We start from the raw sequence: 15290 nt of genomic DNA on the forward strand, positions 1-15290 counted from the left end.
CACTGAGAAGGGAAGGTGGTATTGTAATCTTAATCCTGTTTGATCAGGGTTAAGAGTGTGCTGCTCTCGCACTAATAAATCACTCCTCCTGCCCTTTAAATAATTCACCTCTGTCATTGTGCTACTTTGTGTCACTGTGTATAGAGGTGGGGTGGGTGGTGTGTAGTTTAAGGTCAGTGAGTGTATCTGCCTATACGTGCTTCGTTCACCAGCATTTTTTATTTATTGGATTTCCACTTTCCAGGTATTAGTGTGTGAAGGTATCTGCCCCAGAAATAGATTTCCCGTGAACCCAGCCACACTGAACGTTGAGCTCTGGGCCGGGTCTCTACGTGTGCTTTGAGAAATGTTGTAGATAAAGATGTGAAGTTTATGGTCTATCCTCAGATGACCTGGCTGCCATGGCAGAGTAAACAACCTGGAATGAATGAATGACTGAATGAATAAATACAAAAATCTGTGCCAATCTCGCCATTTGGCAACCCACCCTTTAGGGGATTAATTGACACAGACAAACATTACATTAATCCAGTCATATTTCACAATGATAATTCTTCCGGTGTTCTGTGCAGTGCAATCTGCATAAAGAATGAAAAAGAAACAATAATTACCATTTTAATTTAACCTTTATTTAACTAGGAAATTCGGTTAAGAACAAATTCTTATTTTACAATGACGGCCTACCCCGGCCAAACCCGTCCCTATGGGATTGTGATACAGCCCAGGATCGAACCAGGGTCTGTAGTGGCACCTCTGGCACTGAAATGGAGTGCCTTAGACCGCTGTGCCACAAGGTTATCCAAGCGATAATATCCTTAGTGCAGTAAAAAGTAAAAAATAAATACCTGGGAGTGGTCCATCAGCTGTTATAGTGAAGGAGATAGACACAGGGAGACAAACTGCCTCCATAGGCACGTTCACCCAAGGCCAGGGATCATCAACTAGATTTAGCAGCGGGCAAATTTGTTATTGAGGGAAGGGTCAGGGGGCCGGAACATAATAGCAAGTCATTTGTAGACTGCAAATTGACCGCAAGAAGCCCAAACAGATATAATATTTGACTAAAACATAATCATTTCAAACCTTGCTTACATTTGTATGCGATCGCATAGATTCTCTTTGGAATACTTTGGAAAGATTTCCAAAAAATGAAAATCACTTGGAGCTGATTTGCTGTTGTTTTTACAGTCTTATGTCCAACAATAAACAAAGTTTAAAAAATGGACTCCGAAATAAATAAATCACCCGTGGGCCGCCACGCCAAACACCTTACTTTAAGAGCACACGTTCCTCAATATAACCAGGTGTACTGTGTCATATATTGCGAAGATAAATAGCTACGTTTTGGAACATTTTATACTTTTTATCAATGTCAACACAGACATGGTTCAAATGGTTGTTTTTCTGAAATATAATAGACAGAAATGGCTATGAAAATGTGTATAAGATTGTGTTTCTTATTGTTTGGTTAATAGTAGTAGTTTACTTAGTACTTTAACTACCCTTGTTGCTATCAGAGTTCCTACTGTACTAATCAATTCTCTGTTGTCTTGGACTGAGCCTCTGTGTTCTTCCTCCGCAGGCAGGACAAGCTCAAGGTTCACATGCGTAAGCATACGGGAGAGAAGCCTTACCTGTGTACGCAGTGTGGTGCTGCGTTCGCCCACAACTACGACCTGAAGAACCACATGCGCGTGCACACAGGCCTGCGGCCCTACCAGTGCTCCAGCTGCTTTAAGACTTTTGTGCGTTCAGACCACCTGCACCGCCACCTCAAGAAGGACGGCTGCAACGGTATCCCCTCCCGCCGGGGCCGCAAGCCTCGGGTACGGGACCCCGGGCTCCTGGAGGCCTCCATGGGGCTGGTGGGCCCCGGCCCTCGCAGTGGCAGGGAGAGACGGCGCATGGAGGCAGCCTCGACAGAGGGGGCCTCCAGGGTCCATGCACACAGTCCCCAGCCCCAGGAGAGGCCAGAGGAGCCGGGGCACTGAGGCAGGGAGACAGGGAGGGACGCTGGACGCCATAGTCATACTCGGCCCCTGGAGGGGCCGCTGCCGAAACAAGAGAGAGAAAAAAACACGCTAAGGCAAAAAAACAAAAAACACAACTAACTATTTCTCTATAAACCAAATCAGGGTGTCACAAATCTAATATCTTCAGTTTATTTTATTTCTTTGCTTTAGGAAACAGTAGACACAACAGACAAACATGAGTCAGTGTTCTGTTAAATAGCAAGGAACGCTTAAAATCACACACCCATGATGTCTCCTTTCTGGGTCATTTCTGTCTGATCTAGGTTTTTATACATTTGGCAAAAATGCTTTATATGCATAACAAAACAACAGAAAACCCTGAGCAAACTATGCAGTTAAAATAGGTTTTGAATTCAGAGCCAAACGATGAGGTGTCCCACACCTACTAACTGCTGCAGGGGTGAACTGAGTGTAATCTCTCATATTCAGATGGAAAGCAACCAATCTTTTTCTATTCTTTTGCAGTTCTAAAATGTACAGTTACCATAGAAACAGTATTGTCAGAATATGGCAATATATGCAAGATTAACTTACCCACACCTCTGATGCAGCTTCCTTTTTTCTAAAGGCTTCAGAAAGAATCAGACAAGGGTTTGATTTAAGTGTTACTTACTCGATAAAATATATTTTAAAAATCTATGGTTCATCTTTTTTAAATGTTGAGTCGAATCCACGTTTGGGGGGCTCTTCCATTGCAGGGGTAGGGAACGCGAGGGGAGGAGGGGGTGTGTTTCTGAAGCACTACCATGGCCATGGTGCCGTTCAGCTTGACCACGTCGTTGACTCTTAGCCCTCACAACCCTGACATTTCATTTCTATTTTCTTTTTGATTTGTCTTTGTTATTGTTGTTTGTCCCTTTTTGAGTGACTGCTTTGGGTACTTGACACTTTACATTTGTATACATGCGTGTGTGTATATATATATAGATATACACATTAGGTGGTGATGATTTAATGCTGAGGTATATTAGCTTACCAATCGGGGTTTCCTTCGGCCTGACGTCAGATTTCTCACAGAGTGAAGCTTGTGGGTAAAAGAGAAAGGAGACTATATGAATGTTAGAATATATTGAATTTAGATACCCATTGGTCCTAAACTTAACACTTGATTGAGATGTATATAGAGTTCCTGCCTGAAGGTAGAAGCGATACTATGTGGTTAACTTTGTGCAGTTCTGACAGGATCTGTCCTCTAACCAACAGCAGGTTGAAAGAGGAAAAGCAGGGATAGACCGAGATATATACGTTTGCACAGCTTCACTAAAGAGATCCCACAGAGCGAGGTATATTTAAAGGAGGTTGTTGAGAAAAGGTGTGTATTAGTGCTTATTCCAGTCTTTTTTGCCCTAGGGACCACGGAACCATGAGGCAACCTGTGTGATGAAGAGAGCAATAAATACCTGTCCAAGTTGGGAGGCCAAATAAGCACACAGCTGCAGGGTGAGGCAGGTTGAGGGGAGGGGGATTTCACAATGTCTGTTGCATTCCAAAATATAATCTCCCCGGCACAGCCACTTTTCCAGGCAGAACGGGTTCAAATCAGACGTTTTCTCTCTCTCACTTTAGTTCTCCATCGCCCCAAAACCAGCCTGTGGAGTACATGGTATTATAGAGCCCTGGGTAGAGGAGGTCTGGTCGGTGGCTGACCGGACTGCTGCTAGGTGTTGGTGTGTGTGGCAGCCAGGGTCTTTTCTCTGACTCACTCACTAGACTTGGGCTGGGAGTGTCAGCAGCTCCTCCAGTTGTGGACACGTTGAAACATGCTCCCCAAACTGCCAGTGCACTAAAAGCCAGGCAGCCATTATAGTGGGTAAAAAACATGAGGGCAGCCACCAGAGATCTTGGGGTGTTGCTCCACAGCCTTATGACGTGTGTTTGGAAACGGCCACTGGTTCACATAGATCTGAACACGTTTGTCTTTGTGTTTTGAGTCGCTTGGCTTGTCAACTCTGTGTTTTTAACCATACTTGTACACTGGTTTTGGGGCAAAGGAGAGTGTGCCGTGCCGGTGACTGTAGATTGAATTCCCCTGCCATTGCTGCAATGCTGTGTCCTGAGTATCAGTCCTTTGCACCTTAATGGGAAAGAAGCAGGTTCTGAATGCACTTTGTTACTGAGAAAGGCACTTTTGTCAAAGAAACGGGTACTTTGAAACAAACTAAGGTGAATTAGCTTAATGTCCCCATCGCAAGTGGTTCCGTTAAGCTTGTTCTCTGGTTTTGTTCAGTTTTTGACGACAAGCTGCCAAAAAAGAAAGATGTATGCGTGTTTCGGGTCTCTTAAGAGAAGTCAGGCAGGTTAAAAAAATGAACAATGTTTTGTGACCTTAAAAACATTTTTTTTTAAAGACAAAATAACCCCATGTAACTGATTGCACTTGAAGTTAGGTTTGGTAAAACAAGCTCTAGTGAGTTGTCTATGTTCATGTCTTAATGCAGAGGGGGGGGGGGGGGGGGGGGGGGGGGTGTGTGTGTGCATGGCTGGAGGGTCTCAGGGCAAGCCTGGATAAACAAACTCTATCTCCACCCATCTGTTCACCAGCTCCCTTCATAGCTCCACATATTATCACAGAGAAGAGAACGCAGTCAGACACTTTCAGACCAACTGCACGGCAGTTCAATCATACACAGATAGACCCTTTTCCAAGTAGTGGCTAACTAACGGTGTGTGTGTGTGTGTGTGTGTGTGTGAGTACACTTGAAACTTCCACACACCCTCAACCATCTTTTCCATCACTTTTCACTGCTTTGTATTCTGTTGAAATCCTTATTTCCCTGGGATGTTGACTCCTCTTAGAAGAATGCAAATCAATAGTCTGTCAGTATTTGATATACACAGATCAAGTAGAAGACAAGGAGGTAGATGAGAGGGGTTGATATGTATAGCCTGACAGCCAGGAGCTCAGGGTATAGTCATGTATATGAATAGGTCTGATGGAAGAAGCCGTAGTCAGGTGATCTGTTAGGGGTTCTAAGTTATCACTCAAGTATATGTAGCCATCAAAACGTATAATGTTCTTGGGCCTTAATATTGTGATTTCAAGTTGTATTCCTATTTTATTTCTTTAATCTTGGTTAAGCCAAAGTTACCCTGATTGTACATAGTACACTCTTATAGAGTTCTCCCTAAATTGCTATTCATGTCTTGTATATGATATAAAGGTATGAAAGTAATTCTAAACATATCCAGAATGAGACCACCTCTGACCAAGCCACACACCAACAAAACCCACCCCCTCGATATGTATGCAGGAAATTGTGTAGAATCAGTTCACATTCTCTTTATTTCCGTGGACTAAAATCAATGGTGTAGATGGAATAGCTTCTCTTTTATGTCTTTATGTTGAATTCTTCTTAAAAAGGTGTCCCTACAGCTTCACTTTTTTCTAATCAACTTTATGGCTGTTTTGTGTGTGGGTCGGGGTATAGGAATTGGTTTAGGGAGAGTAGGGTATTTTCTGAGTTTGATTAAAGGGGTGTTTTGGTCGGGGATATTAAGCCTGATAGCACTGGAAATAGTGCTTTAGCTGAGACAGCGAGAGTTTGCACTAAAGTCCTTGTCCTACTAAAGGAAGGAGGGCTTGAGACCTCAGCAAGGCCCTTGAGTTTCTGTGAGCACAGGGTGTTATACACTCAACGGTCCAACACAGACAGTCCATCCATTCCCCTAACCAACAGACTTAATCATGTAGAGGTTCTTCTGAGAAGTGTACCAACATTACTTAACCAAACCAAAAGAGAAAAAGACTTTGATAAGTCGTCACAACATGTTGGATGTATGGGATTTGAATACATCAAAACCTGAAGGTGCTCTGAAAGTTTTAGGATGGTACACACAGAGGAGACAAAACGAGCGAATCTGAAACTACATGTTTGAAATGTTGTACACATTCAGGCCCTATATATATATATATATGCATATATATATGCATGCTGCCTCTGGGAGGTAGTATGACAACCCTCTGAGCAGTGTGTTTAGGGTCTAGATGTATTCAGGTGTCCTTCAGTTAGAGTGAGTGTCCCTGGGACACTCTGGCCTTGTCTGAGGACTAAGCTTTGTTTAATGGGTCCAGTAGAAGTCTGAGGCTGGGCCTCCGTCTAGCTCCCAGGTGGACATGGGTCATGGGCAAGAACGTGACTTAAAACGGAACGAATGGAAGAACCTTTCTCTCCCTCATTCTAATTTCAGAGCGCCTTACACTGACTTCCACATAGTTAGAGTTTAAAATGTGGATTTTGAGTGTGGCTGTAAACCTTTCCATACTGAACATTGGGACGATTGGCAGGTGGGGGACAGAAACAAAAGACAATATATATTAAACTGTCTGGAAGCTGATCTCTAGTGAGCCACACTCTCAATCCAACTCTCACCGTAGTGTTTGACCAAACTACTATGACTTACTTGAATGAATTGGTTATTGTGAGAAGTGTCCCTGTGAGATAAACATACTACTGGGTGATGTAGTGGTGTAGCTCTCTCCTCCTTCGTGGTCCCATTCCTGCTGAGACCTCCCAGCCTCCGCCCTAGACCACTGTTACTCCAACACGTTACGCTGAGATGTCTCACAACTCCTTAAAGAGAAGACGTATCATTGGGGTTAATCCAAAATCCACCAGATGTTTTGTTCCTAATTCACTATGACATAAAATGTCCGAAAGCATTAAAAACGACACAAAACATTTGATAACAATGATAATTGTAATAATCATGGGACAGGAGTGGGTGGTGGTTGGAGGAGTGTGTTTTGTTAGTGGTGCTTCACACCTGAATATCCAGGCTGGTGAAGCACAGCAAGTTGAGGATGACATATGTAGTATGGCATAATGCACAGCATGGCACTGGCACTTACACAGCCATCCCTGGGGCCAGAGAGGCTGTTGGCTGGTTGGTTGGCCAGTTTAGGAGTTTCTCTACGTCAGTGGGCTACAATGGTTTGCACAACGTGGGAGGGTCAGGATTGGGGTGGGAAGGGACCAAATTGGTCAGCAGCGACGACATGGGAGAGACTAGATCAGGATTGCGGTGCAATGGTTCAGGTTGCCCCATCTTGTTGTGTTTCACTGGGAATGATATGATGTAGCAAAATTGTGGAACTGGTGATGGGGAATGTTGATCTATTTTTCTGTGCTTCTAAGTTGAAAAACAACACTGAAATACATGGTGTTCCTGTTTCTGTTCAGTTTGTGGTTTGATTCAGAATTAACATCTCTTTCTTTGCCTTCCATGTACAATTGGCAAATTGTACCAATGTTTAAAGAAAATGGTTTTCAAAACAAGGAGTGCGGAAACGGTTGGTTCCCCATTGCCATGTGACTGACCCCCCCCCCCCCCCCCCCCCCCCCGTTACTATTGTTAATGTTGATTCAAAAGCTTGTCTGTGGGAGGGAGAGGGCTGAGAAGTGTGTGTTAATCAGGTTGAAATGTATAAAAGTAGCTGGGTATAAGAAGCACAGGGGGGGGTTTCTCTCTCCAGACCTTGGTGTCCACTTCTCTACTGACTGGCCTTTGATTACAGATCACAGGCCCTCAGCAGGGGAAGCTAGGAGGCAGAGGGGGAGAGAGAGAGAGACTTGTGGTTTGAAGTCACCAACCAATAGAGGATACATTCCATAACTTCATACTGTAATTTCCACTTTTGAGTCTTGGCGTGGGGAGACGGAGGGGGTGGAAGGAGATGAACAGTCAGCGTTTTACAGCCGAGTGTTTCAATCTGTCGGTCCCCCCTTCTACCACCCCCAGTCTGACAGACAGGCAGTGAGTTGGGCCTCCAGACCTGGCCATCCAACTGCCTGTCTGTCTCAGCTTCTGCTATTGTAACAAAGCACTTTGCAAAAGGCCATCCAGAATATTGTGTGCTGTTGTTTTTTTGGTTATTACTATTGTTATTATTCTTGTTTATATTTTTGTTCTCATTATGGATGATTATTTAAATGCAAAAACTTCATGAAAAAATGAAAACTTGAATATTTGGGTTTAGGTCCATTCGAGCTGCCGCCCCACAAAGCCATACATACACTTCTGGCACACACACCGTCTCAGCTGATAGATAGATTCTCCGAGTGGAAGGGTAAAGGCAAGGTCTCCCTATCTCCACATACAATCTCAAATATATTTGGAAAACAAGTCATATAAAATCATTGGGAGAGTTGCATTGCACAGAAACTTCCATAACATAAGCTTTCTGAGAAGGCGAACTGTGCTGTACTACTTAATGTCAAACATGCAGATTTAAAGCTGTTTTATTTTGTACCCCTCACATCATTTACACGTAGTAGCCACATTAATGTGTGTGGTGTCTATGCCCTACACTAGTGACCCTTGTGTAGCTAAAGTAAATTGCTGGATCTGGTATAAAATAGACACAACCAAATGATTATGCCATTTTTTGTCACCTTTGGAGTTAAGGTTTTTTACAGAATCGATTAATTGATTGGCCTCGATAGATTTTTTTTCTTCTGTCAAATCAAAATTAGTTTCAGCAAAATATAGTATGCAGACATAGCAGGTGTGAGGGAGAAGAGTTATTATCATTGTAGAACGATTTCTGACTGTAAAAATGACTAATCATCCATACTAGTTTGGAACTCTGCTGCACATTTGGGGGAGGCAGAATATTTCCTGTCTGTCAGGCTTGGATGCTAAAAACCCTATCCTCTTCTTTAAAGTCATTTTCCTTAAACATTGGCTGTTATTGTATGTTGGAAGTTATGCGGGATAGGTGGTTTTGGAGATTTGCACTTTTGGCTACAAAAATAAATTGTGTTGTATATGAGACCACTAAATCCATACCATCTAAACCATATAATTTCATTTGTTTCGGTTTTGTTCTGTTTTTGTTTTTTAATATATCCAAAAATGTCTGTTGTCCTGGTTTAAAGAAAATAAGATCTTTCTATTAAAAAAAACAATGGTTGCGACTCTTTGTGTGCATGCTTGTGTTTGTTTATTACTAAGAAAAGACAGAGAATGCATTCAGGTGCAAGTCTCTGGCTATTGTCACATCAAATGTCAGGCAAATTGTTTCTCTTTTGTTATGCCCACACACTAAAACCACATCAACTTCATAATTATTCATTTCTCATCAAATATGATCTAAAAACAGTTCAAAGTACTGTAGTAGTTTACATACATGTGTACATTTACAATGTCTTACATGTCAATATTTAGTCAATCTGCTTCACTTTAAAACGGTCCTACTGACAAATACACAGTCATCCAACCTGTTTGTGAATTTCAAATAATTAAGAATATTATAAACTACACATGTACTTAATCTATCAATGTAGTATCAAATAAATTATTACAATATTTTATTTTGGTATGAAGAGCTCCCACAACTTTTTTCCATATGCAGTGCTTAGGACATCAGTCCCCCCCCCCCCCCACAAGATGGCAGTATACTTTCTAAAATGACACACGAGTACTAAAACTAGATACCTTTAGTAACTTGCTGTATTTACCGTATTTAGCTACTTAAGCAAAGAAAGAAATACACCATTATGTTTTTTGATACTTTCTAATATATTCTGAAGTGAAATGTGTACTTTGACTCTTAACATGAATTCCTCCCTGTTTGCTATGGTCTTGGACCCTGCAGTGTCCACTAACACTCCTCTTGTCTTTCCGTGCCTGATTCCTTCAGGCTTTACTGTGGTGAGTGAGCGGGATCACGTGACAGGTCGTTATCCCGACCCAAACGGCCCCGCTAGGATACACTTGGGGAAATTCTCGCTAAGAAAAAGACGGTCCTCTTTTCTCTGTGACCCGGAAACCGCTAAGTGGTCGAAGAGTGTGTCTATTCGTTAGTATCCAAACGGCGGGGAACCACCTCGATAGCCACCTTTCATCGAGCATACTCCTGTGTATCCTACCGCGGAAGTGTTTTGAAATCGACCACACCCCCTTTGAATCAGCTTTTTTTTTGCCAGAGGAAAAACATGCACACGTTAAAAACAATATGCAACTTATTGTTTTATCTATAAAATGTATTGCACAACTAACTTTGTTTTTAGCACTTTACACATCTATTTGGGATCCACCCATGTAAACGTAATTTGCCTAATGACGCTTTAGTGGAGAAGGACCTTCTCATTTCAAGCAAGCCATTTCCATCCACGTTCACTCTCCTCGCCGACTGAGAGGACGAGGAGAGATGACGGAGGAGGTGAGCAATGTACTTGATAAAAGGCCCATGTGGCTATATACACACCATACATACAAAAGTATGTTAACATCCCTTCAATTAGTGGTCTTGGCTATTTCAGCCACACCCGTTGCTGACACGTGTATAAAAATTGAACACACATCCATGCAATCTCCATAGACAAGCATTTGCAGTAGAATGGCCTTACTGAAGAGTTCAGTGACTTTCAATGTGTCGCCATCATAGGACGCCACCTTTCCAGCAAGTCAGTTCATCAAATTTCTGCCCCGCTAGAGCTGCTCAGGTCAACTGTAAGTGCTGTTATTGTGAAGTGGAAACTTCTAGGAGCAACAACAGCTCAGCTGAGAAGTGGTTGGCCACACAAGCTCACAGAACGGGACAGCCGAGTGCTGAAGCGTGTAGAATGTAAAAAAAACGTCTGTCCTTGGTTGCAACACTCACTACTGAGTATCAAAATGCCTTTGAAAGCACGGCCGAGGAGCTGCACACAAGCCTAAGATCACCATGCTCAATGCCAAGCGTCAGCTGAAGTGGTGTAAAGCTCGCCTCCATTGGACTCTGGAGCAGTGGAAACGCGTTCTCTGGAGTGATGAATCACACTTCACCATCTGGCATTCCGACAGACAATTCTGGGTTTGGGGGATGTCATGAGAACGCTACCTGCCCCAATGCTGTAGGGATTTTCCCAGGATTCCCCCAGATGTGACGCTTGACATTCAGGCCAAAGAGTTCAATCTTGGTTTCATCAGACCAGAGAATCTTTTAGGTTCCTTTTGGAAAACTCCAAACGGGCTGTTGTTCCTTTTACTGAGGATCTGGCCACTACCATAAAGGCCTGATTGGTGGAGTGCTGCAGAGATGGTTGTCTTTCTGGAAAATTCTCATATCTCCACAGAGGAACTCTAGAGCGCTGTCAGAGCGACCATTGGGTTCTTGGTCACCTCCCTGAACAAGACCCTCCCCTTGTTTTTATTGAATCCATTTTAGAATAAGGCTGTAATGTAACAACATTTGGAAAAGGTCAAGTGGTCTGAATACTTTGCGAATGCATTATATTCATCCTATCCTCAGCTCGTGATTTAATACTGTAGGAACATGTCCAAATTTCCACTTATTCTTCATCTTCATTGAGATCTATTTGGGATTTTTGAGTATAATGATGATAGTGTTATTCAGGAATGCTTGAAGCTAACATAATCTATACTAAAACAAAACATGATGAATGGAGAAAACTCATAGTAAATTACACTAAAACCCATGCATGAATACAATGAAGTGCAGAATGTCTTTAGGCTTGACAAGATTCTAATTCTCACTTTTGAGTCTTGGCGTGGGGAGATGTGGAGGGAGAGGGACAGTCAACATTTTACATCCAAGTATTTCTGTCTGTCAAGCTTGGACGCTAAAAACTCTGTCCTACTCCGAAAACTTGTTTTCCTTAACAATGGCCATCAGTGTCTGTTGGAAGAAGCTATATGGGGATAGGTGGTTTTGGAGATTTGCACTTTTGGCAACAAAAAAATATTGTATTGTACATGAGACCACTACAAATCCATATAATTTAAAGTCTAAACCATATAATTCAATTTGTTTCAGTTTTTGTTCTGTTTTCTTTTTTTAATATATATATCCCAAAATGTCTGGATTCTATTATCTAAATTTAGTCTAAATCTGCTTCACTTTAAAATCGTCCCACTGAAAAATACAGAATCATCTAACATGTTTGTGAATTTAAAATAATTATAAATTACACATGTACCTAATCTATCAATGTGGTATCAGAGAAATTATTACTATATTTTATTCTGGTGTGAAGAGCTCTCACCTCAACTAGTTTCCAAATGCAGTACTTGGGGAATCAGTCCCGCCACAAGATGGCAGTATACTTTCTATAATGACACACATGAGTACCAAAACTATCTCTAGATCCCAGTACTTGCTACTGCATACACGAACGTGCTGCTTTTCATTCTGCTGGATCCACCACAACGGAAGGAGGTCCAGCCATGCTGAACATTCAAATACAGTACTGTATTTTTACCCACTTAAGCAAATACATAAACACACCACCATTATGTTTTTGGATGCTTTTTATTCTTACATTCTGAAGTGTGTGCACTTTGACTCTTGTTTAACATTCATTCCTCCCTGTTTGCTAATGTCTTGGACTCCGCCATGTCCTCTTACACAGGCCTGCTGTCTGTCCTCTGTCTTCGTGTGTCTGTCTGTCTGTGTCTGATTCCCTCAGGCTGTCCTGTGGTGTGAGCGGGTTACGTGACAGCTCATTAACCCCACCCTAACAGCCCCAATCCAGTCCCCAGGCCCAACTAAGCCCGGCCCCACCCACCACACACACACACTAACACACATCTAATATTCCATTAATGACAGTTAAGCAGACTTAAACCTTGTTCACAGTGCAGGCCTTACTGCTCAAATCAATTTTGGAATACTGACTGTCCAAACGGCAAGTTACAAGTGACCAAATCGGATTTGTGTGTGTTCAGACAGCAGTCATTTGCTGGCATGGCTTCACAAGTTGTCATAGCTACGAAGGGTGGACGGTGGTGTAGGCTGATTGGTGGTGATGCTCATGGTTCCTATCACTCAGAAGTTAAGCAGCAAGCTAAGGTGACAACAATACCTGCCATGGATGTTCCCAGTTGCTTTGAATGTTCAAAATCAAAGTGTCAGAATGCCTTTTAAAGCCTTAAAGGATAAGGTGAATTTCAAATTGAGTCATTTTTGGCTAGCCTCAGCAGTCAACTGGGTAGGTAGCTGTTCAGCTTTCTAGCACATTCACTCATTTGTTTGTAAACAATTATCAAGCTAGTTAGCTACCACATGTTCTTGTCAAACTGTCAACAGAGTAGCAAGCAACAAGATATGCCAAGTAACAGTCTAAAAACCACTTCAGGGCAAATAAATCAGATTTGACCGTTCAGACACAAGTCGCATAGCCAGAAATCAGACTTCGAAGGTGGTTTGAAATGTGGCTTCAAATATCCGATTCCATGTGCTTTTTGGCTGTTCAGACTGCAGGAAAAAGAACATACTCCCCAAAAATTGGATTGGAGTCATTCAAAACCAATGTGAACAAGGTTTAAGAGCCCACTGAGCGAATGTGTGTGAGTGTGTTTGCATTCTCTTGTGTTATTCATGTGGTTATACAGTATATGCTTCCTAGCTTTAACCCATGATGTCATACATTTTTATTTGATTTCCTACATACTGTATTGGTCATGTACATAGAATTGTAGACGTTAGCAGGTAGCCTAGTGGTTAGAGCATTGGGCCAGTAACTGAAAGGTTGATGGATTGAATCCCCGAGCTGACAAAGTAGAAATCTGTCGTCCTGCCCCTGAGCAAGGCAGTTAACCCACCCACCGGGCACTAAAGATGTGGATTTTGATTATGGCAGCCCCCGCACCTCTCTGATTCCCTTTTCCCTATCACACGTGCAGCAAAATGCTTGTGTTTTCTAGCTCCAACAGTGCAGTAATATCTAGCATTACAAAACAATACACACATAATCCAAAAAGTAACAAAAAATAAATGAAGAAATATCAGAAAGAACAATATCAGAACGAGCAATGTCATAGTATGTTATATAAATGTATATATGGGGTGTATGGACAGTATATGAGTAGAAAAGGTATGTGCAGCAGTAGTTATATTGGATGAGCCGAGACTAGAATACAGTATAAACATATGAAGTTGGCAAACAGTATGTAAACATTTATTAAAGTGACCAGTGTTCAATGACTATGTACTTAGAGCAGTAGTCCTCTAAAGTGCTGGCTAGTGACAGTGTCTAAGTTTCAGGGCACGGTACTGGGCGGAGGCCGCTAGTGATGACTGTTTACCAGTCTGATGGCCTGGAGATTGAAGCTGTTTAATAGTCGATAAGTGCATCTACGACGTCGTCCCCTCAGTGACCGTACGTACATATCCAACCAGAAGCCATACAGGCAACATCCGCACCGAGCAAAAGGCTAGAGCTGCCGCTTAGTGGGACACTAATCCGGACCGCTTATAAAAAATCCTGCTATGCCCTCAGACAAACCATCAAACAGGCAAAGCGTCAATACAGAACTACACCGGCACTGACGCTCGTTGGATGTAGCAGGGCTTGCAAACTATTACGCAGTACAAGGGAAACTCAGCCGTGAGCTTCCCAGTGAGGCAAGCCTACCAGACGGGCTAAATGCGTTTTATGCTCACTTCGAGGGAAGCAACACTGAAGCATGCATGAGAGCTCTAGCTGTTCCGGACGACTGTGTGGACCGTGCTCTCTGTAGCCGATGTAAGCAAGACCTTTAAACAGGTCAACATTCACAAGGCCGCAGGGCCAGACGGATTACCATGACGTGTACTCAGAGCATGCGAGGACCAACTGGCAAGTGTCTTCACTGACATTTTCAACCTCTCCCTAAGAGTCTGTAATACCTACATGCTTCAAGCAGACCGCCATAGTCCCTGTGCCCAAGAAAGCAAAGGTAACCTGCCTAAATGACTACTGATCCGTAGCACTCGTGTCAGTAGCCATGAAGTGCTTATGAAAGGCTGGTCATGGCTCACATCAACACCTTCATCCTGGAAACCCTAGACCCACTCCAATTCGCATACCGCCCCAACAGATCCACAGATGACGCCCATCTCAATCGCACTCCACACTGCCCTTTCCCACCTGGACAAAAGGAACACCTATGTGAGAATGATGTTCATTGACTACAGCTCAGTGTTCAACACCAGGGTGCCCACAAAGCTTATCACTAAGCTAAAGACCCTGGGACTAAACACCTCCCTCTGCAACTGGATCCTGGACTTCCTGACGGGCCGCCCCCAGGTGGTAAGGGTAGGCAACAACACATCTACCACGCTGATCCTCAACATGGGGGCCCCTCATGGGTATGTGCTTAGTTCCCTTCTGTACTCCCTGTTCACCCACGACTGCATGGCCAACACCATCATTAAGTTTGCTAATGACACAACGGTGGTAGGCCTGATCACCGACAACGGTGAGATAGCCTATAGGGAGGAGGTCAGAGACCTGGCAGTGTGGTGCCAGGACAACAATCTCTCCCTCAACG

At 43.0% G+C, this 15290-nt stretch overlaps 1 protein-coding gene across 2 annotated transcripts in view; it reads left to right on the plus strand.

Annotated features, from left to right (window-relative positions):
• Nucleotides 1-8950, plus strand: part of LOC109902502 (zinc finger and BTB domain-containing protein 7A) — a 29178-nt gene extending 20228 nt beyond the window's left edge. For both annotated transcript variants that reach the window (XM_031786133.1, XM_031786134.1), the window contains exon 4: nt 1583-8950. In XM_031786133.1, coding sequence (XP_031641993.1) covers nt 1583-1991 — 409 coding nt within the window. In that variant the 3' untranslated portion in view covers nt 1992-8950. The remainder of the gene's footprint in view (nt 1-1582) is intronic.
• The last annotated feature ends 6340 nt before the right edge of the window (nt 8951-15290 follow it).

This window comes from Oncorhynchus kisutch, linkage group LG13 (genome assembly GCF_002021735.2).
Source record: "Oncorhynchus kisutch isolate 150728-3 linkage group LG13, Okis_V2, whole genome shotgun sequence".
Lineage (NCBI taxonomy): Eukaryota > Metazoa > Chordata > Actinopteri > Salmoniformes > Salmonidae > Oncorhynchus > Oncorhynchus kisutch.